At 34.2% G+C, this 26,036-nt stretch overlaps 1 protein-coding gene across 1 annotated transcript in view; it reads right to left on the reverse strand.

Moving 5' to 3' along the window:
• Positions 1-8,020: 8,020 nt before the first annotated feature.
• The window catches only part of LOC148951860 (mitochondrial ornithine transporter 1-like), a 47,967-nt gene continuing 29,951 nt past the window's right edge, over positions 8,021-26,036 (reverse strand). Inside the window, exons 3-6 of the mRNA XM_089088750.1 lie at positions 24,106-24,258; positions 19,359-19,539; positions 17,612-17,761; positions 8,021-9,416 (exon numbers count right to left, since the gene is read on the reverse strand). Coding sequence (XP_088944876.1) covers positions 9,292-9,416; positions 17,612-17,761; positions 19,359-19,539; positions 24,106-24,258 — 609 coding nt within the window. The 3' untranslated portion in view covers positions 8,021-9,291. The remainder of the gene's footprint in view (positions 9,417-17,611; positions 17,762-19,358; positions 19,540-24,105; positions 24,259-26,036) is intronic.

The following is a 26,036-nucleotide window of genomic DNA, read 5'->3' on the forward strand; positions in this document are numbered from 1 at the left end:
ATCCTCGTCTGAATGATTTTCTAGTGGAAAATATCCGCTCAGACCTATATAATATTGATTACCGTGCCCTAAGAACAAACTACTTAAAAAATATTTGTAAATTCGTTTTTTAATAAAATGCATGTATACACAATAATGTTTTTAAATCTTCACTTGATATTTCTTCTTCTTCGGTGTATATTTAATTGTTGGGAGACACTAATGTCGTTAAATTGTATAGATTTACTGTAAATTTATATTGATTGGCTGCAAAGTCAGGGTCACATTTTCTGTAGCACAATGTAACTTCACTTTTGACATATCTCTTTGTATAGTCAATGATATTATTTGTATTCATATTATGAAATTCACGAGTTTCAATCTGTCTATTTGAAGCAATATCAAATACAGTGTTTTCAAATGGTGAATCATATTCGGTAACTGCCAAATAAAAATCACTTGGTTTATAGTCATAATAGGCATTGTCGTCACAACGATGACGTAGAAACCAAATTGTCTTGTTACCCCAACAGTTGAACCGTAGACCAGATTCCTCTTCCAAGAATAATTTAAATCCACGACGATACCAATCTCGTAGAAATAAACTAAAATCACGTTTGGTATTCTTTCCAATCGTGGCGGGGTAAGTACTCTCCCACTGATCACATTTATCATAGTGACAATTGGAGCACAGGTGCCCTCTAGGGTGAGAGTAACAAATCTCTTCAAGACATGAATTACATCCTTTAACTTGTACTGCATAGCCTCTATGTAATTTACAAGGATTACATAATTTACACTTTTCACTATAGTCATCAATAATTGTACAATTCTCACATTGAGTCCAACTGCCAAGAGTGTACATGCACAATGGACATGTATAGAACATTTTTTGGTTTCCAATGTCAACTCTCTCACAGCTAAAATTAAACTGATCGTCCTCGTTCGATAAATTCAAGGTGGAGGAATGTGGAGAGGAGTAACTCTGTGTCGTCACCTCTTTCGAATGGTGGAGCCATCTACATTGAATCCATTGGCAATGTTTTCAAAAGTATATCCACGATATTATTCTGCTTTGTTCCAATTAATATATAAATAAATTGACTATAAGCATTTGAATCACATTTTAAAAGTTTCATACAATAGTCCAATGGGGGAGAATCAGTATTCATTATATTGTCAAGTGTTCCCTGACGAGAGAATATCCTGCGTTGAAGTGATAACTCGAGAAAATCGTCATCCAAAATCAAATGTTTTTCCATAAACACTAGATTTGATCTAATTCTCTCTTTCTCAAATTTATTCATTTTTCAATCCTTTCACTCTGACTGCTGACTCTAGACTGACCCTGATTCTTTAGCCCTAGCATTCTAACAAAAAGAAAGGGAACATTTTCGATTTCGGAACAATTTTATTGAATAATTACAACAACAACAATACTAAGCATGTACAATTAGCGATACAGTTTATTGTCATCGATATGTTTCACTAATGCACTTAAAGCACATTGAAGTCTATTCACATGTGCTATATCAACTTTTGCAGCAAAACATAATTGATTCTCCATTTTAAATTTGCTCAAGGATATCACATATCTTGCATATACTTCATCCCATTCCAGACAAAGCCGTGATCCTCTCGTGATTTCCACCGCAATGTTTGGGGCTCTTGTATTATTGCTACCAACTCCACTATCAACTTCTAAGAGAGTAAACATTCCACTCGTCATCATCAACACACAAATATATATCCAAATGAGTAAAGTCAAACTGTTCTTACTCCTTTGAATTCTATTCACAGACTAATAAAACTATGGCAAAATCCTTTCCTCATATTCTCTGCAAATCTCCGCCGCTAATATGTAACCAGCCCTCTGATTGGTCTAGAAGGGGGATGTATCCGAGTCTCTGATTGGCTAAGAATGAGACAAGTGATCCTTTTTCCTATTTCTAGATCTTAACATTCTCCCCGAACGTGCACTTTGCCAAACAACAACAACAACAAATAAAACCGTTTATCCCTCAGACCTAAAATCAAAGAAGCCATATTTGTTTCTTAATTCCCCTGTCGTAAATCAATACATTCTCCCCACTGATTATGTAAATCAAGTTCGCGGAAATTCACTTGTCCTAGATCAATACATTCCCCCTAGCTTACACCTGGACGAACAATAACAACAACAACAAATAAATCGACCTTGAAACATCCATCAAAGTGAGAAAAATCCTGTTTTTCCATTCTCACTCACAAAAACCATAAAAAATCCATAAATTGCTGTAGTCGTCGCTATTTTTTTTCATTCTCAGTGACAAAAACCATATAACGGACATAAATTGATGCTGAAATATAATAAAAAAATCAAGTAAAATTACTAACACTCATAGACGTCCATTAAAAATCCATCAAAGAAATAAACATCCTGTTTTTTCAAGTGAGAAAAATCCTGGTTTTTCATTCTCAGTGAGAAAACCATCTCCCTAGGGACTCTATGCCCAAATAAGGAGTCCCGGTGGGACCTTTAGGGTCATTTCTACTATCACGGATGCGTGTTTATTTGTTTTTTTCCCCCAGGGGTGGTTTGTATCGGAATAAAAGTCCTAGAAGATCGGAAAAGGGCGCATTCAAACGGAAATTAAAAGTTCTAGTGCCCTTTATAAGTGACAAAAAATTGGAAGGCCACTAGGCTCCCTCCCACGCCCAATTTTCCCCAAAATTATCTGGTACAAATTTTTGAGATAGCTATTTTGTTAAATATAGTTGACAGATCAAATAATTATGTCTCTATGTGTACAATGACACCTCGCAGTTCGTGGGGAGAGGCCCATAAGTTATGAAATTCCCCCGTTGTTTACGTATAGTATTTGTTATTGGGAAGTATACAGATATTTTTTTTTGGGTGGGGGGGGGTGTGTGTGCTTTGGATGGATTTCTATAGGGAGAATCTTCTTTGGGGAGGAAAATTTCTGGGGGCTAAATATTCCAGTGGACATGTTACACCGGGAGGATTTGACAGAATTACTATACGAAATCCTTTTAATTGTCTTATATTCTCTTTGCCAAATTTCTCATGTCGAGATATTCCGGGGGGATTGTCCATGGGATTTTTTCCGCGTGTTTTGATTTCGGGAAACATTTTCCACGGAAGGAAACATTTCTGGAGTGATTGAGAAACCGATTAGAGATTGAAGTCTTATTTAAATGAAAGAATGCTTAGGAAAACATTTTAGACTGAATCGTCCGCAAGCAATTTTACACGGAGGGGGGATTCTTAGCGAGGATAGAACTGTTGGGAAAAAAATTAACGGGAGGGGGTGCATATTACGTTGGGTGAAATTTCCGCGGAGGAGTTTTCCATAGGGGGAGGGGTATATTTCATGGATGGTGGGCCAGATTTATCGGCATTAATCGGAAAATGAACAGAAATTATTCATTATATGAAGGGTTGCCTCCTGCTCAATACATTGCTATTTACGCTAAAGTTTGACTGTTTGTCCTAATTTTTTAAGAGTGTCTACTGAAGCACGGGGGACCGTTTAATTAGAATAGGAAGCTTATTTAAAAAGTGCTAACAGCTTTAGCGTAAAGAGCAACGTATCAAGGAGGGGGAACCCTTCATATACGGAATAAATCTGCCAAAATTAATATTTATAAATCTGCCAAAATTTTTTATGTACGGTAGCCAAATTCGAACCTGCATTAGTTGAAAAACGTTCAGAAATTAAATAAAAATAATAATTTTTTTAACTGAAAGTAAGGAACGACACTAAAACGTATACCGAACAGAAATTATTCCGTATATAAAAGGGGCTGTCCCCTCCTCAACGCTTCACTCTTTATGCTAAAGTTTGACTCTTTGTCACAACTCTACTTTAAAAAAAAAATAAAACTTTCAAGTTCTCTTACGCAGAGCTTTATTGACATCGTTGATTTAAGATCGTGTGTCAATAAGTTCAAACTTACCCGCTAAATGCTTCGGTACAAACGTGGTTAACAAAGCTAATTCTTATATTATTCCAAATATACCGCACGCTGGGCCTTACAATGTTATTTTCCGAAATGAATTTCTGTAATCAATTAGTAGTACTAGAAAGAAAAATATATAACTAGGAACTTACAGCTGTGATGCGCAGTACAGACCTTTTCAATTATATATATTTTTATTGGGTAAAATTTCTCCATGCGCTACTCTTGGGTTCTTACCCTTACATTTTTATGAAGATTGAAGAAGTTGTAGAGAGTGGGCATCCAAAGGAAATTGCCAGCCAATTCACTGAGGAAGAGAAGTTATTTTTTAGACCTAAAGTGGCTACTTTTTAATGACTGTTATAATCTATAATTTCATATTTTGAAGGGATAACTGGATAAAATTGGTACAACATCATTTGATGCGTACTGCGTAATGATGGGTACTGCGCAATGATGCGTACAAATATGATTTTGACTATGTTTCTAAAAAAGTGAGAAGAATTTTCCTGTTGGCACTTTCAAAAATACATACGCTCATAAAGTTTAGGCTTATCACTCCAAAGGAATTTGCATAAGGAAAGCATATCAGGGATAAAATTGCCGAGGATCTGGAAGATGCAGCTAGACGACATAATAGTAAAATATTGTACTGGCATGTTAACAAATTGAGAGGGAGTAGCCAATCCGAACTTGGCCCAGTTAAAGATAGGAACGGGGCCGCTATTACCGATAAGGAAAAAACTAGAGAGAGATGGGCCGAACATTTTGAGAATTTGCTTAACCAAGATAGAGTTGAATGAAGAGATATAGAGGAAAATGAAAAAGTTTGTTATACCTTGGATGTGAAGGAAGATTTGTTTTGTGAGGAGGAATTAGCAACAGTACTAAAAGGATTAAAAAGTAATAAGGCTTCAGGTGCTGATAGGGGGGTAAATGAGTTTCTTAAATATGGTGGCTCTGAGGCTAGAAATAAGTTACTGAAGATTATGAATATGATTTTTGAAAAAGGGAAAGTACCTAACGGGCTATTTTGAACGGGCGTTAGACAGACGTACGGTAGAATATAGTTAGAGTAGGATGCAGCTTGAGTAAAGAAAAATCATCATTCAGGCTTCTAGAACTACGACTTAGTAGAAGGAGGTAATCAGCATACGCATTGAACGACAAGATGACTCTACAGTAAAACACCTAAACTAAACCGAGTCCGCTGACATACAACTAGTGCGTATTTTAACAAAGAGCAATACAAAACAACTGCTTGGCAAACTTCTTTACAAGCGGGAATCAGGCTCGAAAGCCCAACTTTCAATTTAGACCACGGTAATGACATTTTTCAAGCATGGCTCTGAGACATGGGCGCTTCCTAAAGCTAACGAAAATTTGTTAAATGTTTCTAGAGGAATTGTCTAAGGAGAATTATAAGTATTGTAGCTGTAGGTTTTTATGACGATTATAAGAAAAAATTAATTTTTTTGTAAAGTTTCCCACTTATGAACTTAGCCTTAGTAGTAGCCAGAACCGTTCAAAGAGGGGGGGGGGAACGGGGCGATGGCGCCGTGGCTGGGGGAGTGCCCACCTTGATCAAGTTTTTCTCTTTGATTGGGCTTTTTTGCTTATATTTGAGTCGGAGGAGGGGTAATGGAATTAATTTTTCCCTGGGTGCCACCGACTATAGGAACGACTCTGGTAGTAGCAGTAACAGAACGAAATTTTTCCAACGGTCTATCATGACATATAGAAAAAAAAAAAAATCTAAATTGAAGAATGAGGGCATCTACCCAGTGCCTCAATTTTCCCCCCAAATTTTTTCAGGGTTTCTTTAAATTTTCTCTATAGTTTATAGGGTTCTACCAAATCTGCCAGAAAATTAATGTTAACCAAAGTTAGTAGTAGAAGTACGAAATTGTACAAGAAATATGATTTCATCCCGTTTTCTAGGGCCTTGATAAAAGAAATGTTAAATTGGCATCGATGACAGGTTGACAAAGATGACGATTTTTGGTGACCTATTTAGAACAAAAAAAAAGGATGATCCCAAATTGGGTGGCAAGAGGTCATAAGAAGGGAACTCAAGGATATTTGAACTTCAAGTGAGGAGGTAATAAATTTTTTTTTTTTAGTAGATTGAGTTAGAGAAAGAGAGTACAAAATAATATGGTGGGCTGTACGTGACCGAGGGACCGTAGTTTACCCCTCCTGGTTAAATATATTCACCCAGCTCTCGAACATGCTTGCCCTCTATGACACTTCTCATTAAACAAAAACCAAACCAAAAGGTTGGAATCCGTTCAGAAAAGGGCTTTGAAAATAATCGCACGGGAAGGGAAGTTGCCTTACTACTACTTCTTACAAAAGATTAAAATCAAAACCCTGGAAAATAGACGAAACGACATGACCTGTGCCTCCGTTTTGGTGGTAATACGAGAACCAACAACCGAACTGAAGACCTTTTTCCGCCTTCCATAATTCTGAACAGAAGCCTCTCCCGAGAGAGGAAAAAAATCCCATCCCTATTCTAGAACCTGTAAAGACTAAAAACAAAAAGATATTTAGATAGCTTTATACCAACCTTCACTCAAATCCTTAACACCTCCAATACCTCTTAATGAATTCTTCTTTTTTTTTACTCTACTGACACTCTTATTTTATTTATTTATGACTTATTTTATTATATGCCGTTTTATGACTTTATTTTACCTTTAATGTATGGCCTGCTTGATATGATATTATTTTAGCTACTTTAATATTTTTCTTAAGTGTTTAATTTATATTTGTCTGTATTTTGTCTGTTTATATTTCTCAATGTTTTGGTGTCCCTGATTCTAAATTCATTGAAGTGCTTGTGATGGTTGTTGTTTACTTCATTTTTTTTTTTTTTTGTATGACACGAACTTATATTCGGTGATTTATCGCTTATGAAAAGTTTTAAGAATAAAGCGTATTCTATTCTATTCTAAATAAATACTTAATATGAAAAAATTTCTTCAAATTTTGGATCTTGAAATTTTATCAAATTTATTCTTTTAAATTTTGGATACTATAGGCTAAGATTCACTCTTTACTAGTCATATCGCGAGCTTTGTTTAATAACAGTGTCATTGTGCCACAAAAGAACGTTCTAACCCAATGTATATTTAATGGTATTGATGTTTCGCTAGCTAACTATATTGATGACATCCTTGATATTAGTAGAACAGCCTTTTGAATTGAGGAAAATTTTGGAATTCTCGATAGGGAGTATAAACGTACTGGTCTTTGATTTAATGAGAGTAAGACTGAGTTCCTGGTGTTCAATCACCACTCAGATTGTCCGACAAAGGTTCAGTTGGGCGAACATGTTATTAAAACACAAGATACACTTACGTATCTTGGTGTACCGATTGGGTCAAGTCTTTGTACCATGCGTCAACTGTTGATAGATTTTTTCGCCAAAAAAACTAGGAATGCGTGCGATTTACTAATTGCGTTTAAAGTTTAAATTTAACCGCCGTATCTTAGCTAGCATTAATAATGCTTTTGCTGTTCCGCATCTACTTGCCCTTGTAGAATTTTGGTCTTTTCTTACTACTTCAAATATTGAGGGTATATGGAAGTGTTTCTACAAGTATGCGAAATATTTGCTAAGGCTGCCTCTCTGGACTAATAACAGCTCCCTATCCTCACGGTATGGAGATGCAAGTCCAGTGTCCGCGGTACAGAAAAGAAATGAGAGATCTCGGAGGCAAATTATTGGTGAAAGCACCTCTGAAATTGTCCGTCGTTGATAATATATTTGTTCTTACATATTGCGCTTATTTGTAATTTTTTTTTTTCTTGTCTGTTCTTCTTTGTTTTGGTTCTGTTTGTATTTGTCAGAATTTATTTGTTTCTTTCCATTTTCTTTCTTTATGCTCCATCAGTGTTGTATTTTACATTTATGATGGGCAATAAATTTATACATACATACATACATACTAGTATATATAATATGGTAGCCTCACTTATTTGTTGTTTTCCCCTCTTTTTTGGACCGCCATTCCATAAGCCTTGGACAAAATCGAGAAGATTCAAGCCGTGAAAAACAAACAAATAAGATTAACTTGTATATTTTTCAAATATGTAAACAATAATTAAAATTATGCTATTCTAGACAAAATAAAAAAAAATTATCCAGGAAAGTTAAAACCTAATGTTTTATAGCAAAATAACTAACCACTTAATTGACTAGATCCTACCACAGAAAGCTAAGCGAGATTCTCCCGTGCTAAAGAAAGATCATAGGACACACTATAGAATCTGATAATATTTTAGATCTTTTTAAATGATCTAAAAAGATAAATTATTAAGAACCTAAAATGATCTTTCCAAAGGAACATTTAAACAAATATATATTAAAAATATATACTATTTTAATAAATATATTTTAATAAATATATGATATATTTAATTCGTTTTTTAATAATACTAATACTATTATTCGTATTTTGTATTACGCAGTTAATTTTATGGATAGGCTATATATTTAAGGACATTAAAATTTTCAGACTGGGCTAAGTTAAATAGATACTATTTTCCTGTAATTCTAAAGATACTGTTTTCCTGTAATTCTAGGGCAAAGAGTTCTTTAATTTCATATTTCCTGTAGCTAGAGATACTATTTTCCTGTAATTTTAGGGCAAAAAGTTCTTTAATTTCATTTATTTGCTTCTGCACTTTTGAGCTGGAGCCACCATGAGATTTCAGACAAGGGGCACTGTCCCTAAATTCTTTGATTAATTCTTATATTGCCTCTAATTTTAATAGCATCTCATCATCATATTCGAAAGTTTAGATTAAAAGAAAGTACATATAACGGCTAATACAAAGCACGATTTATAGGTTTTGGCACCGTAGTCTTCAAAGAGAGGATTTCAAGGCGAAAATTTTACTTTATTTTTCATTGACTACATAAATACAGACTTTTTATGTATGTGACTTTATACACATTTATGACTTTTTTTGTACTTTTATTTGACTTTATTATAAAAAATACTGCTATATAAGACTTTTATATTTGTTCACATGACTTTTTAGCAACTACCTATACTGCATTAGTAAACAAAAATAATCATGTTATTATGCCATGTCCTTTTTTCCTATATCTGTCTCACGAAAAAAGGATTTCCTATCCAAGGGAATAATCCCTAGTTTTAAATGAAAAAATGAAATATCAAGCTCTTTTTCAGTCCGTCTTTAGTAAGTACAATAAGACTTTATAGATCCTACCAATCTTTTAAAAATTCTAACTAATTCCATAAAAGCTCAAAACTAAAACTTTCCTAAATTGAGAAAGTACGTATTCAAAAGACAACTCCCACCTTTAAACCCTTACAAAGTGTCAATAGCTTCATTCATGTATTTTTTCGTTGTTTCGTAGGTTAAAATCAAGGCCCCGGTGGCAGGAAAGGTCCGTACTAACGTCGGTCCCAGGCCATTGTATAAAGCCAAAATCCCTGCAAAAAAAAAGGCTTTAATTATGCGCACAAAAACTTTAAGAACTTCACCGACACAATAAAGAAAAATCTTTGCCCATTTTGTGACCAGACTGTGCAGCAGTTTGAAGCTGCTTTCTTTGAGCCAGTTTTCTAAAGAAGAAATCTTGGTTTTTAGTCTTAGCAACATCTATCGAAAAAAAAATTAGTTCAATAGATAGCGCTGTGTGGTGTGACAAGAACCAAATGTTCAAATCTTTAAAAAAAAATGTTTTTTTTAAAGTCGATAGTCTCCATATGACAAAATGTTACCGTCTTCCTGATACATCAGCAAAGGGAGTTACCATGCATAGAAGACCCAAAGAAGACCTGTCCTGATCTCATTAGGTAATGAAGTTGAGATCCAAAGCGTTTTTAAATCTGCTTCGAAGCTTAAAGGATCCAGGATACGTATCTCAACAGACCTTTCTCCAATGCTAAAAAAAACCTCTGCAGCAGACCCCACTCAAAGTGAAAAAATTAAGTGAAAGAGGTGATGTCCTAATGACCCGTGTTAAACAAATGGATGCAAAAATCTGACTCTAAATAAAAAAGGACAACAATCTCAACTGGGAGAAATACAGATAACGTATTTTATTCTTCGACAATTAAGTTTGTGCGTTGTTTATGAAACAGTTAATATCGGTCTGATATCAGAATAAAATGCAGTGTGAAACTATCAATCTGTCATGAGGAATGTCACTAGTACTTTTTCATGCATTTTTTTTTTTTTTTTTTTTTTTTTTTAGACCTTAATTCTCCTGCTTACTTGGCAACAGCGTCAAGAGAGCAGACACCATTCTCCACCAGCAAACTCCGTCTTCAGCTGCCGCAGGTGTATCTTCAAGTCTTATCCTTGCATAGCATAGGAAATGATATAAACTACCGGACCATCTTGCTCTTGGGTAGCCGTGTGGTCGTTTCCATCCAGCGGCGACAGGGTTGAAAACTTGAAATCATATACGATGCGACAAGGTATTTTTTCTAGCATTCCGAGAAGGAGGCCATGCCACCTCAGTGAGAGTTGCGCAGCTTGCAGGGACAGTGGGATCTGCGTCGTACGGGACAGGAGGTTGGTGTCGCTGATAAAAGTCTTACGAACGAAGTCCCTCTATCTTTCAGAGTCCTTTGCTTTTTAAGGTTTATTTTTATTTTTAATTTATATTTAGTTTTAGGTTTATGTGAAACCTTTCTTATAAATAGAAGAGAAAACCTTGTAAAGTGTGGTTCCTTACAGTAATAGGTGGAGGGCTAGCATTTTTTGTTCAGAACGGGATCTCTTGGGGATTTAATAACGAATTGTCTAGTTTTAACAAGGAAATGTAATTTGATAATCTGTCAATTAAGATTATGGCCAATACTAAAAAAAAATTATTCTTCAACATAATAGCGGCCCTCTGCGTCAGTCCCTGAATTTTTGAATGTATCTGAATAGTTTTTAGAAAGATTGATGAAAATGGATATCAGGTTGTGATTATGGGATATTCTAATTTTAATATCCTGTCTTGGGATAATAATGAGCTGCGTAATCGATACACTCAAGAAAAGTGGCGGAATTTTCTGTGTTAAAATTTTGCGAAGTCGTTGGTTCCGTCATGTAGAATTCCTACAAGAATAGCAGAACAAACTGCAACATTATTAGATAATATTTTTACATCAATTAATTTTTTCCAAACATGAGTTCTTCTAAATGATGAGAGTGATCAATGTAGTGTCTGATCTATGCTTAAAAATCACCCTAAAAACGTTGTGAACGTTAGAAAGAGAAATTTTAGTAAAGTTGATATTTTTAATCTTAAAAATAAGTTGTCAGGAATGGATAAGAATCATATTCTAGAATCAAAGTGCCCTGAAGAGTCTACAGTGATGTTCCTCGAAATATTCTAAAATGCTTTAAACGAAGAATGTTCGTTCATGTGTCGTTAGTGTAAACAGTACGATACGCCTACTAAGCCGTGGATTTCGTCCGGTATTTTGAGATTGAAATAGGTAAAAAATTTACTATTTAAAAAATATGTTTCAGAACCGAATCAGGAGAATAAATCAAGTTTTAGTAATTATAAAAACACATTAAAAATTAACTCGTAATGCAAAAACAGTTGTATTTTGAGGCTTATTTTTGTAATCACAAGGGGACAAAAACAACAGAGAGGTTAATTAATTCGTTAGTTGTAAACCAGAAGAAGCCTTCACAACCAAGTGAAATGATTGGCCAAGATGGGATTATGGTACAGGATGAAAAATAAATTGCCGATGTTTTAAATCAGCATTTTGTTACTATCGGTGAAATACCAGCCAACTTATCATCACCATTGTCAGATTATGATTCCCGCTGTAAGTACCTGCTACCACCTTTAGACAAACCGATGTTCCTGACTCGAGTCACAAAGTTCAAGTCAATGAATAACATTACAATTATGAAACGTGGCAATTCTGAAGCGTTAGACGGTTCTTTTTCTAACCCTGTGAAAAAAACAAACAAAAAAACGAATATAAAGACGACAAACGGGTCTATGGCCAGTAAATTAAGACGAAGAGAACAACTAAAACTAAAAATTATAACTAAAAAATGTATATGTGCAACTAAAATAGGCTAACATAAAATATATAAAATGCATTTACTTAAATATACAATTGGCAGCTATCTTCATGCAACCACAAAACTTTCATGAAGGTAGCTGCCAATTGTCTATGTAAGTAATTGTATATTATATATTTTATGGTAGTCCATTTTAGTTATGTATACATTCTTTAGTTACATTTTTAGTTGTAGCTTTTTCTTGTTCTTTTTTTTTCTACGCTGAAGACGCCTTGTTGTATACGGGTGAAATATTCGTTTGATTTTTTTTGTTGTTCTCTGTATCTTCATTTACTGGTCATAGACCCGTTTTTCCATAGGCACCCATAAGCTGAATTCCAGGGGGGGGGGCAAACCTCGTCTAATTGGCAATTTTAATGCTATATAATAGAAATTTCAGAACAAAAATATAAAAATAAGGCAGCATCATTCAGCCATAGCGTTGGGCGCCCATGCATTTGTCGTCTTCCTATTCGTTTCTTTGTTGTTTTTTTTTGGTCATGGCTGGCCAGTTCGGCTTTAGATCTTTTATTAACCCTGTGAAAGCAGTTATCCCTGATATTACGAATGCATTTGGTGTTATAATAAACTTACTATTTCAGACAGGGGTTTTCCCCTCGTCTTTTAAAGTTTCAAACGTTATTGCTCTATATAAAGGGGATGGCCAAAATAATCTGTCTAATGGCTGCCCAATTTCAATACTCTCAGTGTTTTCTAAGATTGTAGAAAGAGCGTTATGTGATCGGATATATAATATTTTTGAAAAATCAGAATTGTTTTCAATGGTTAGATTTGGTTTCCGAAAGGGACATGGTACTGATCATCCTATGATTATTATTAACCAGTTTTTGAGTCATTTTCATGACGAAGGAGAAATTCCTACGATTCCTACGAAGGAGAAATTCCTATCGTCATTGGTTGGTGTCCCTCAGGGTTCAATTATGGGCCCTCTTTTCTTTCTTCTTTGCATTAATGATCCGGGTTATGCTACAGCTTCCTCTTCTCTACACAGTTTGCTGATGATACAGCTACTTCTCTGTGCAGTAAATCTTTGAATGAGCTTCAAATAAATATTTCCCATGTATACAGCATTTCAAAATAGATTGATGACAATAAACTTGGGCTTCATAAGAAAAAAAAATAGGCTTATTATTTCATGTAGAGCTGGGTGCAGGTTTTCAAAACTAACTAACATTTGTGTTATGCTAGAAGATGGTTTATCGTCTATTGAAAGGGTGAGAAGCATTCGTTATCTTGGTGTAGTTATCGGCGAGAATCTTTCATGGAAAGGTCAAATCAATACTGCTCGTGCGAAAGCATCACGCAGAATTGGTATTATGACCCGGTTGAAAAATAGTTTTCTAACTAGGCACTTAAGTCACTTTATTTTACTTTGGCAAAATAAAGTGACTTTAGTAAATATATTTTTAATATAATATAATAAAGTATAATAATTTAATATAATAATAAATTATATAATAAATATAATATAATATAATATAATAAAATATATAATATAATATAATAAAGTAAAATTCATTTAGTATAATCAAAATCTCATTTTGATTATAAAGGATTGGTTTACTTAAATACTTATCAGTCTAATCTTATTCCACTTTAAAAGATACAGAATAAGGCAGCTCATACCCTTAGTCATTTCTACCGTCTCCTTTTGCCAAATTAATCAACGACAGGATCCTTATATACAATTGTAGATATAAATGTTTTTACTTTTATAACTTTAATAAATCAAATAATATTAACATTTTGATTACTAAATATCAGTATATGTATATTAAACTGACAATACACATTCATTTGTATTTTTTCAGTAAAGTGCAAATTTTGTTCTGGCCTTGGGAAGGCGTAGGGGTTTTGCACCCAACTTATGTTAATTTCTGCTTTTTTTGAATCTGACTAAGTTAATTTCTTTAAGTTATGTTAGTTTTTGGTTTCATTTATTTATCTATGCTTATTTGTGATTTCTTCACGCTTTTAAGATTATTTGATTTGATGGTTGCTCATTTTTTGTTGAACAGAGTTCTTTACTTATATTTGAAAAACTTATTTTGTGGGAAAAGTTTGCTTTAATTAATTTCTGTTCGTTTTATATTGACATAGTCTTTTCAGGGAAAAAGAAAAAAATACTTTAAATCTTTTCGTTTTTTAAGACATTATAGTTTGGCCTGCTATTTGTATGATAGATAAAAATATTCAGCAATTTTTAACAACATACACCCTTTTATAAATCTGGACACAAATAGTACTGTTTAATTTAGATTCATACCTCCTCTAGTTAACCTGAAAAGGAAAACTTGATACCATTCGCAAAAAAATCTGTTTACTTTTTTTGATAGCTTGGATACACTTACGCTATTTTGATTTGGTTAAATTTTAAGAGCAGAAGTAGCCCCGAAAGTTTGAACATAATACCCTCAGTCGTTCTTGGGATACTGCTGAGATGCCTTATTGGGAATTAGCATTATCACAGTGCATTTTGATTTAATCTTAAGGCAACATTAAGTTTTTAAACATGATGGGCAAATGGGAGGGTGGGCGTGGGAGGGTGGGAGTGGAAGGGGGATTAGTTGCCCTCCAATCACTTTCGACTATTTAAAAGGGCACTAGCCCTTCGAATTTCCAATCGAATGAGCCTGTTTTGAAGTTTCTACGGCAACGCCTTCTACAAAAACCTCTTATGCCCCCAGGGCATAACTTAAAACCCTTGCCCTGAGGGTTGTGGGGGAGTGTCCTCCTCAAAAACACATTTTCTATCTGGAAATCAACTCCGCTGAAAAAAATGGCTATCTCGAAATTTTGATTGGATGTGTTTGGGGCAATGATGGGCGTGGAGGGGGGGCTTGTTGCCCTCTAATCACTTTCGAATATTAAAAAGGGCTCTAGAACTCACAATTTCCAATCGAATGAGCCCCTTTTGAAGTTTCTACGACAACCTCTTCCATAGGAAGTGCCTGCTCTAAAGTAAAAAAATAATATATGGTACATTGTACCAACATTGTTCTTATATGCCCTCAGGGCATAACTTAAAACCCTTGCCCCAAGGGTTGTGGGGGAGTGTCCTCCTCGAAAAGATATTTTCTATCTGGAAATCAACTACGCTGAACAAAATGGCTATCTCAAAATTATGATAGGATGTGTTGGGGGGAATGACGGGCGTGAGGGGGGGGGGGCGAGTGTCCCTCCAATCACTTTCGACAATTAAAAAAGGCACAAGCGACCCCAATTTCCAATCGAAAGAGCCTTTTTAGAAGTTTCTACGACAACTCCTTCGATACGAAGTGCCTGTCGAAGAAAAAAAAATACATTGTGGCCACATCGTTCTTTACTTAGGCAGCGCTAGTGCGCTGCCTATGATCTGCACTAACTGTTGAAAAGACAGATAAAAACATTAAATTAAGCAAAAATGGGTCGTTATTCTATATCTTAGACATGACCTTATCAGTATACAAAAATTATTGATATATTCTGTTTTGATCGCACGAAAATCTGATTTTCAAAAGTGTCTCAGCAGCTTTTAAACTTTCATGGTTTGTTTTCCCTGTACAAGCTTTTGTTCTGTTATTTTTCTGTAGCCCTATGGTTTAAATTTTCAACGTTTTCCTTCGATTTAACAAAAATTTTTCAACAGTTTTAATTTTTTGGCGACCTTTAATAGCCAATAATCTCCCAGGGATATTAGTTTCTCCCAAAACATAACTAGCAAACTAGTTCCTTTGCTCTTGCATTAATCAGCCCCAAATCACCCCTTAAAACTACTCCATTGAAATTTCGTTTAGACCTTAAAAATTTGGTAATGAAATTTACTGAATACTCTCTAACGTATTTCGTTTTTGAAATCCCCATAATTCTATCGAATCTCTTTTTTTAGTCAGAACAACTGAATAACTCTTGAAATGACAATGGTGTTATAATTAACTTTAACTTTGACCGTAGGACAAAATTAATTACAAATAAATGGAATTGTTTCTTTGATTCCGATAATAACCTAAAATGGCAATCTCAGAAAACCTACAAAAATAATTGAAAGGATTCACTTCTGAAAATAAAATACATATAATTATTAGCTTCAGTTTCACCGTATTGTAATATTTAAATTATATATATACATATATATATATATATATATATATATATATATATATATATATATATATATATATATATATATATTCATTCAGTAGTACCAGATGGGGTGTCCATATGGGGTTGAACGTTATCGCTTTCGCAAAACCTGGAATACGTACAAAATGCGCTCCCAGATTCAATTTTTATAATTGTTGTATTTATATTATTTGTTACCATTTTCATTCTAAGATGGTGGATTTTAGTGGATTCTCATCTTTAAGTGCTAGTAATTAGTTAAAAGGATAGCGATGTAGCCCCGTCTGCACTTTTAAATCTGAGAATATATTCATTATATTTTTATTTTTTGTTTTAAAACAAAAATAATGTCATAAATTTATTATTACTTGCAGGTGGCCTCTGTTATTAAAACTAAAGATAAGACAGTCATGAAATTAGTTACTTCGGAGTGAAATAGTCAGCCAGCAAATTTCAAGGGAAGCTAAGACTGAGAAATAATTACATTTAGACTATAGAAGATCAACATAAGCTATATAGTTTAAATTCAAAACAGTATTTCCTGGGAATTTTAGTCATTTATAATATTTCAAATTGGTTGATTTTTAACAATAATTAACACTTCGCAAATTAGAAAAAAAATGAGTCCAACTTAAGTCGCCTCCTACACTGCCCATATTATTGCCAGTATTTTTTTTAATACCAACACTTCAGAGTTATAAACCGTTTTTTTTTTTTGGGGGGGGGGGGGGCTCCAGTTTTACAATTGGACTGAATGTATTGAGTGCCTCTCGGCATTTTTTAGTTAATTAAAAAGTAAGCAAGGATACTCGACCTTGCCGATTCACACGCAGAAGTGACGCAACAGATTACAAGGGTACTTGAAAATTCACCCCGGTTTAAGTTCAAATTTCTCTTGAACAGACGCGGGAACACAATTTTATCTTTTTCTGAGTGAGGGAGGGGGGGGTTAAAGAGTATTTTTTTCAGATGCGGGGAAATCTCCCATATCCTTGTGTCTGTGTGAACGTTTTTAAAAAAAAATTACTTCTTGCCACATACAAGTACACTAAATGATTGCTAAACTGAAACGAAATGTCGAAAAAAGAAAATGTCGTCAGTAGCCGCCGAACTCTTGTCGTCAAAAAAATGTCATCATTAAAAAAAATGTCGTCAGTAGCCGTCGAACCCTTCGGAAACTACCCGTTGACTAAAGCAGCCACCAGGAAATTTCTTGATGGCATTTTAATAGCATAGCCTTATATTTTTCCACCTTTGAAAGCATTCTGCGTTTTAAAATTATTTCAATTTATGGATGTCTAGAGCGGTTAACTCTACATTTCAACCAGAAATTTCATTGTCTGTTGGTAGTTTTCTTTATCGTTAAAAACATTTAAAATTACTTTTTCAGTTTATTACTGTGTCTATTCTTTTCACATTTGTCAGTTGGTGGCTTAACTGGAAAAACCATACTGCATAAAATGTCGCGAGAACGTACCTTCGTTTCTGAAAATATTCATTAGGACTGGAAAAATCCGTTCGCCAGATCCTGCAACTTGCAGCCGTGATTTCACAACATCAAATGGGAAGATAAATGTCCAGAAGCATATTCCACCCATGCCTCCAGCCACAACAGTCTTTACCGGGCCTAAATTGAACAAACCAATATCAAAAATAAAAGGGAGAGAGAAAGTGGATAGAATTGCGAATCGATATTTTTATCGTTGATGCATTTTATCCAGGTATTTATCTGGTATTTTAGCTTGCATCCAAGTTTTTTATTTTACATCGAAATAAAACTAAATGATTAGTCGTAATCTTATTTTTTGTATTCCCTGCTATGGCATCCGCGGGTATATGCCCCCCCCCCCCACTTCAATAAGAACCCTCATTTTTTCAAAACTACATAATTCTAATTTTGGTATATTTAAAAAAAAAAATAATCAGAAGCATTGTTTTTTTAAATATCATTTGTTCAGGAATTTTCATTCAGTGGGGGAGGGTACAAAAAGAATGAAAAAATAAGTTTTAATTCCCGTGGAATTTGTCTAATGATCTTAAATAAGTGGTTTTCCACCTGCATTTTGTAGACCAATTTGGTCAGAGAAATACGTTTTAGTTTTTTAAGAGAAATATTTTTTTTTACCTGCATTTCCACAACCAATTTACTTTGTGGGGGGGGGGAAATCAAAATGCCAACCCCCCTTCCCTCCTAGATTCTGCCCAGCATATTATTAATATTAACTTATATCAATCTAATCACGGCCGCGCAATTATTATGGGAACTTTCATGACGTATATAAAACATAAAAAAAATCAGGTTGGATAAAAAAAATCAGATAAGATCAGACTATAATATTAGTATAGGATATGGCCCGATAAATAAGATCAGACAAGAATAGAAGATATACTGATAAATAAAATATGTAATGATAAAATAAGCTGATTTCCTGTCAAAGAATTCAAAAAATCAGTAGACGATAAAATTCAAGCAAAAATTTATAGTGAAAAGTTAAAAATATAGTGATAAAACAAGCTGATTTCGTGCCAAGGAATACAGAAAATCAAACCAGCATATCCTAATCATCAGTACGTCAAACAGAAGTTTTATTTGACAATAAAGATAGATTAAAAAAGAAACGAGGCAACAATGTTTATTTTAAGAAATAGTTTTTTCTGTACTTCTATCATAAACCCACTACCGCTCAAGTTGTTCATTCATTGTCGGATTATAGAACCGATTATTTTTTCGTTAGTTTCTTTCAGCTTAGCGTGAGATAAGACAAAGAGAAGTGACAGAATAGATAGAAAATATATAATTTGGGCTATATATTTGCAGATTAGGGAGGGGGGTAAATATTTGGCCAGTCTGAAGTTAGAAAACAATTCTTACTACATAATATGCAGAATAATTGCACCTAACACATTAGGCATGCAGACCCGCTATACTTTACCCCCACACCCTAATGTGCAAATATATAGTTCAAATTTGTTTCTTAGGTATAATGTTTTATCATACTTTGGTATATTTCGTTATCATATCATACAAGTACCATTTTTTTTTACTTATTTAGAAGTTCTGTTATTAAGGGGAGCGAATTTCTTAGTTACTTCTTTATGAGGGCATAGGTGAGTAAAAAAATAAGGGAGGGGGCAGTTGAAACTTTAGGAAAATATACTCAGCACAAGTGTAACTAATTGCGGATTATATTGAAGGTCATAGAAACGGAACAGTAATTACTAACCAATTTCCTCCTTTGTTTTGCCAGGGGGAGTTAGTAAACGTTTGGTGACTTCCATACCTCCAAACAAGACAAAATATCCAGGCATTTCTCGAGCTACTGTTGCTGAGAGCCCATGGAATAATCCGCGAATACCTTCCGTTTTCAAAATAGTCTCAGTCATTTTAAGCGGTCCGATTTTTACCTGGAAAAGTAAAATATAACAAGTTTACTCCTAAGAAAGAAAACCGTTTTGAAAAATCCGACAAATTATTAATACAACCCCGAGACTCCTTAATCTAATTTTCGTCAATCATCCAAAAATTGAGGCAGAAACTATTTTGTCTCCAAATCAACTAAAAATTAAAAATATTTGTTTTTCTTACTACCCAGAAAAATCAAATATTTTCAAGACTAAAGATGAAAGTGTGAGAAAGTAATGAAATTTCATAACCATAATCTTTTTTTTTTGCCACAAAGACAACTTTTATGTAATGACACTTCTAAGTTTCATAATTAACCATACAAATTCTTAATTTTCCCCTAGAATTCAAAAAGTGCCTTTTTCTGAGTATCTTCATTGAAAATGCTTTTTTGTATTTGAAAAAAAAAAAAATCCCGTTATACCCAAATCTCTCCTCCCTTAGATTTTAAAAAATATGTTTCACCCCTCCCCCTTACATTTCCGTGAATTGTTGCCACTGTTTGAGGCAGAAGAATATTATATGCAAGATACTTAGCAGTAAATCATCTAAAAACCTTCCTACAAACTCAAACTACTAACTCTATACACTTAAAACTAAGAATTCGCACCAAGAACAGTGCAAACATCTTAAATACCGAAACTCTAACATTTACTCAGACTTGCATGTATATGATGAGTACATATGATATGTCGATTCTCTTGTGGCATTTATGATGATGTTAGTTATCTGGTGGCAGTTACGATAATGTTAGTTGTCTGGTGGAGTTATGATGATGTTAGTTGTCTGGTGGCAGTTGTGATGATGTTAGTTCTCTAAACGCAGTTATGATGATGTTAGTTCTGGTGGCAGTTTCGATAATGTTAGTTGTCTGGTGGCAGTTATGATGATGTTAGTTCTCTAAAAGCAGTTATGATGATGTTAGTTCTCTAAACGCAGTTATGATGATGTTAATTCTGGTGGCAGTTACGATAATGTTAGTTGTCTGGTGGCAGTTATGATGATGTTATTCTCTAAACGCAGTTATGATGATGTTAGTTCTCTGGTGGCAGTTATGATGATGTTAGTTCTCTAAAGGCAGTTATGATGATGTTAGATGAACATTTAAAGGTTTATTTGAAGTTTGACAGCTTACTAGAACTAATTACTAGAAGAACTTACTAGAGCTAACTAGAACTAATTTCTCCTCGTTTCAAGTTATATTGTTACTCTTCTTTACAAATTTGTTTTGCAGAATTGACTAAAACTAATACGAATTTAAGAGAGAAAGTGAAAACATTTAAACCTTGTGACAGCTGAGCAGCGTCCAAAGAAGCTTTTTTCTAACTTTTACATTGGAACTACTTTCTATAAAAAAAAAACAACCAACCCTAAGTGCAATTACGTACATACTTGGCTTAAATTCTCACAAAATAGTAACACGAAAGGGGCGACGATTTTCCACAGATTCTTTTGAGATTTAACGTTAGGACAGCCGGCAAACCTCTTAAAAAACAAGAATTGTCTTCCAATTTTATCTTGATATTATGTTCTGTAATTAACTTTAGCTGCAACCATGATGATTAACTAATTTCTGTAGAAAATAGAAATAACAGTAAAACGAATACACGAAATAAAGTGACAATAAAGCGCGAACCTCACACACCCTAGCCCCCTTTTTGGATACGGCCTCGAAACCAACTCTTATTTTTTTCAATATACAAGAATACTTTAATGAAAATTTAGTTTACAAAATCAGCTATTTTTTTCTTCCTCCACATCAAGTTGGGTAAAGAGCTGAGTCAAGTAAGAACTCAAGTGAAGAACAGGAGTAAAAACCTATACAATAACAGAACAAAGCTTTTCAAAGCTGTTTTCAATGCATCAAAAATCTGTAAGGTTGTGCCACCATCTGAGTTTTTACATTCATATTCACTGTGTTTTTACTCCCATCATAGAAAATTACATGAATGTTCAATGTTCATTTCTATTAGATTCTATTTGAGCAAACTTAGATAAAAAAAAAGACTTATAATATTTTTATGCCAATAAAAATATTGCACACCTTAAAAGGCTTTATGAAGCACAATATGAGTGCTACTGAGTCGAACGTGGCTCTTGCGCCCTAAGATGGGCATGTCACCATAGAGCAAGAATAATTAATACACTTTTGATGCGTAAACAATTTAGGGGCCCCCTCCCTTTTACAGAGGCTGCAATCCATCGAGGTAGAAAGTCACTTTTGAGACAACAACTCTTATTTCCGCCAACTTTTACTGGTATCATACATTCCTTCTGATAAATGTACTGATGACACAAATATAGGGACATATCTTCCAGCTACCCCCCCCCCAGAAAAATTGGGATGGACTCGGCATTCAACAGGGTATAATTAACACATTGTCTATTGTCCTCGCTGACTAATTTTTTAGATTTGACGACTCTTCTGGATCACTTGACAACAAGAAAGTAGAATCCTCCTTTTTCCTACCCGAAAGGGATTGGATTGCCCCCCTTTTTTTTAAAGAGGTAGAGCCAGCACACTAAAGGCTATGATGACAATTAATGATGGCGTATCCCCCCCTCAAAATTCATATTGGATACACACCTACGAAAGGAATAACTAAGAACACTAGCTTTTACTTTTCACAAGGTACCGTTGTAATCCAATAGCCTCTTCTGGTAGCTTAATGACAACAATTCTTAAACACCCTAAACCATACCAACAAACCAAAGATAGTTCTATCCTCTACGCAATCCCTAAATCACTTGTCCTTAGGTAGTTACTTTTTAAATCTAGGACAGGTCCGTTATTTCTCATACTATTCTTATACTAGAGAAAAGAAGATTCATTTTTCATTTTGAATAGTTATGAAACATTTCACCGATTTCAAAGGCATGTTCCTGGTTTTCCAATCTCCATTTGGAAAAAAAATTACAATTTCTAACTCTTGCAGTTTTTATGGTACAGAATAATGATTACATGATCTCTAAATCACTCGTCCCTAGGAAGTTACCTTTTGAAGCTTGTACAGTTCCGTTGTTTCTTATATTATTTTTAAATTAAAAAAAAAAGATTCAATATTTTTGGAAAATTATGAAACATCTCACCGATTCCATAAGAGTTTATTCCAGGTTTCTCAATCTCGATTTGGAAAAAAAGTTTCCAATTTCGAACTCTTACAGTTCCCGTAATCCAGAATACTGATTACGAAGCAGAGAAAAATTTACAAAATCAGTACCCTTATTCTGCAACACAAAAAGTGTTCAAATATCTGAGAACTACACCATTTTTTAAAGGCAAAGTTTTATAAACTTATTATAGCCAGTGGCAACAAAACACAAAACACAGAAACAACAAGAAACAAAACACAGCTAAGAGTGAAAGTTCGCAGAGCGCAGCGTCATTGTATCTGCCTCTTTGTGTTTACTCCATTCCTACTGATGGAGGAAATCACTCTTCTCCTGAGACGAATCCCAAAAAAAGCAATTTCCATGGTAACTCTAAAGAAAACAGAAAAAATAATACTCTAAGAGGTTTCGGACACTCGGAAAAAAAAACCTTAGAGTCGCCCCTCCCTACCTGAAAGTTTTGATGTGTGAACTGAAGCCATACTTATTTACTATCAACTACTGGTGTACTAAATGCATAGATCTTTTTTAATAAGTGGAATTTTATTTTTCATCTGAAGCTTTCAAAGAAGTTCTCTGATATCATAGAAAGCAAATCAAACGACCAAAATAATCAGAATCGATTATTCAGTCCTACGATAACTTGTAAAGCTTTGATAAGAGATCCAAATAAAGGACAGAAAACTAAAAGCCGACCCCTACCTTCTTGGAGACCTTAGAAAAATCACTTAACTTTTCCTTTCTTGAGCCAAAGATAAGGATATTTAGATTAAATGAAACTTACATCATTAGAAAGCGTAAATTTTATATATATATTTTTTTATTGAGCGGAGCAGAATTTTCTTTTTAAGGTTCAGGAAAGGGCAGTCCCTAAATATTACAGTATACCTGCTTGGAAAACATTAAAAACCAGCTCAAACGAAGTCTCTTTGAATAATTTGACAGCTTTGGAAGTTTCCTGTTGTGCTAACTACCTTGATTAAAATATTTGTGGACACAGGATGCACATCATTTACGCTCTGCGCATACTGATTAGACAGCGTTTCGCTTAACAATTAGTAAGAGATTATACGTTTCCTTTTATTGAAACTAGCTTCTCGTTAGCTTTTTGAACTGTTGACACATCTAAGATCCCCTACCAAATTATACCAAATTGCTTCGGAAACTCCCTGTGGTGCTCAAAAAATTTGCTAATGGGCCCTTTGTCTTTGAGACGGTCAGCCGACGCTGAGACTCACAAAATGATATTTTTGTATCGAACGACCTTAATCAGAATCCATTACGCAGGACAAGCCCCAGCCCTTCTGATCATGTCATGCAGGTACATCATATATTATCATAAAATAACATTGATAAAACCAAACACATGGCAAGACAGGGGTTTCATAATCTATTTAACATAAGAAAGTGGAATAAAAAAGAAATAGTGGAACGGAAAAAGAGAAAAGAGCACCTACTCTTGGATGGTCTTTTGGTTTCATGGCTTCCATCTCCATTTGCGCTTGGAGTCTACACTTAACAAGCTCTGTTGGACACAATGTAAAAGAACAAAAAAATGCAGCCAAAGATCCTGCAACAGCGTTGCCTAGTGGATTTAACTCTTCTACTCTCTAAAATAGAAAAAAAAAATACATCTTAAACAATTTCGATTACCTAATTATATCATGCAATACAATCAACGAATTACAATATAGTAAACAATATATATTCATTAAGTTACATTTAATTATATGAAAAAAAGAATAATGATCATCCAGAGCTAATAATAGGGCATAGGGCATCGAATCCACGTTTCTGCTACTGGGTCTCTTTTACAAGGACTGGTAGCAATCCTGTTGCCTAATCTTGCGACAGTGGGAATTGAACCCCAGGCTCCGTATACCCAAGCAGAGCATCAATCTTCGCTACCTGTACTACCACAGGGTATACAAATATTTGATATTTACATATTTGGGATTGACTCACAATAAAAGTTCATATCATAAGTAATTAATTGCAATACTAATCAACGCTTTATCAATTCCGTCAAGCACAATGCAGAAGAACAAAATAATGGAACTAAGGGTCCTGCAACAGCGTTGGCATTACCAAGCGGATTTAGCTCTTAAAAAGAATGTTTTCATAATTTTAATTACCTAATTATCTATTTATAATTTAATTAACTGCTTATAATGCTCTAACTGTAATTCACTAGTAATAAATTATATTAATAATCATTGTAATTAATTGACGATAATATTAATTAATTATCCATGTTAATTTAAGTTTGGAGTAGGTACACTTAATCAGTTCTGTTGGAACCAATGTAAAAGAACAAAAAATGCAACTAAGGACCCAGCAACAGCATTATCTACTGGACAAGTTTTCTACGCTCTAAAAAAAAATATAACATAAATTTCAATTTAACTAATTAATTATTTGAACATTGAGTATTACATATACTATTGTGGAAGAAAATGAAAATCAAGAATTGTATAATAAAAAAAAAAGACTGTATGAATCAGGAGAACGTTACTTAGGAGATCTCACTCCCCAGCTTTTAAAAAGATACAGGGATTTTTAAATGGATTGCCCCCATTTTTTGGGGGTTACCCAGAGTACCCAGTTCCTCAAAAAACTCAATTTTAAAAACTCAAAAGGAAGATACGGTACTGGTTTCTGGTGTTCTGTAAAAGAACAAAAGAACGTAGATAAGGAAGCCACAATGGACCTAATGCATCAAAAACTTAAGTTCAGAGAATTCAAAAGGAAGATATCTTACTGATTTTTGGCTTTCTATAAAAGAACAAATGAATGTGGCTAAACATACCTCGACGGGGTTGCCCAGTTGTGCTAGTTCCTCAAAAGCTTAAGTTCAAGAAACTTAAAATGATAATACGTTACTGGTTTCTGGTGTTCTGTAAAAGAACAAAAGTTTGTAGATAAGAAAGCCACAATGGACCTAATGCATCAAAAACTTAAGTTCAGAGAATTCAAAAGGAAGATATTTTACTGATTTTTGGATTTTTTATATAAGAAAAAATGAATATGGCTAAACATACCGCGACGGGGTTGCCCAGTTGTGCTAGTTCCTCAAAAGCTTAAGTTCAAGAAACTTAAAAGGATGATACGTTACTGGTTTCTGGTGTTCATAAAAGAAAAAAAACAGATGTAGCTAAGAACGCCACAATGGGGTACCCAGCAGTGCTAGTTCCTCTCAAAACTCAAGTTCAATAAACTCAAAAGAAAGACACGGTGCGGGCTCTAGTGTTCTGTAAAAGAACAAAAGAAAATAGCTAATGGGGTCAAAATGGATGTCAAAATGGGGTCATCCAGTGGACTTAGTTCCTCAAAGTTCAATAAAACATAAAGAAGCGACCCTATGAGTATCCTCATTGTAATTAAAGGT

Source organism: Artemia sp. Qi Xiang Cuo, chromosome 5, assembly GCF_049724085.1.
Source record: "Artemia sp. Qi Xiang Cuo chromosome 5, ASM4972408v1, whole genome shotgun sequence".
NCBI classification, from domain to species: Eukaryota; Metazoa; Arthropoda; class Branchiopoda; order Anostraca; family Artemiidae; genus Artemia; species Artemia sp. Qi Xiang Cuo.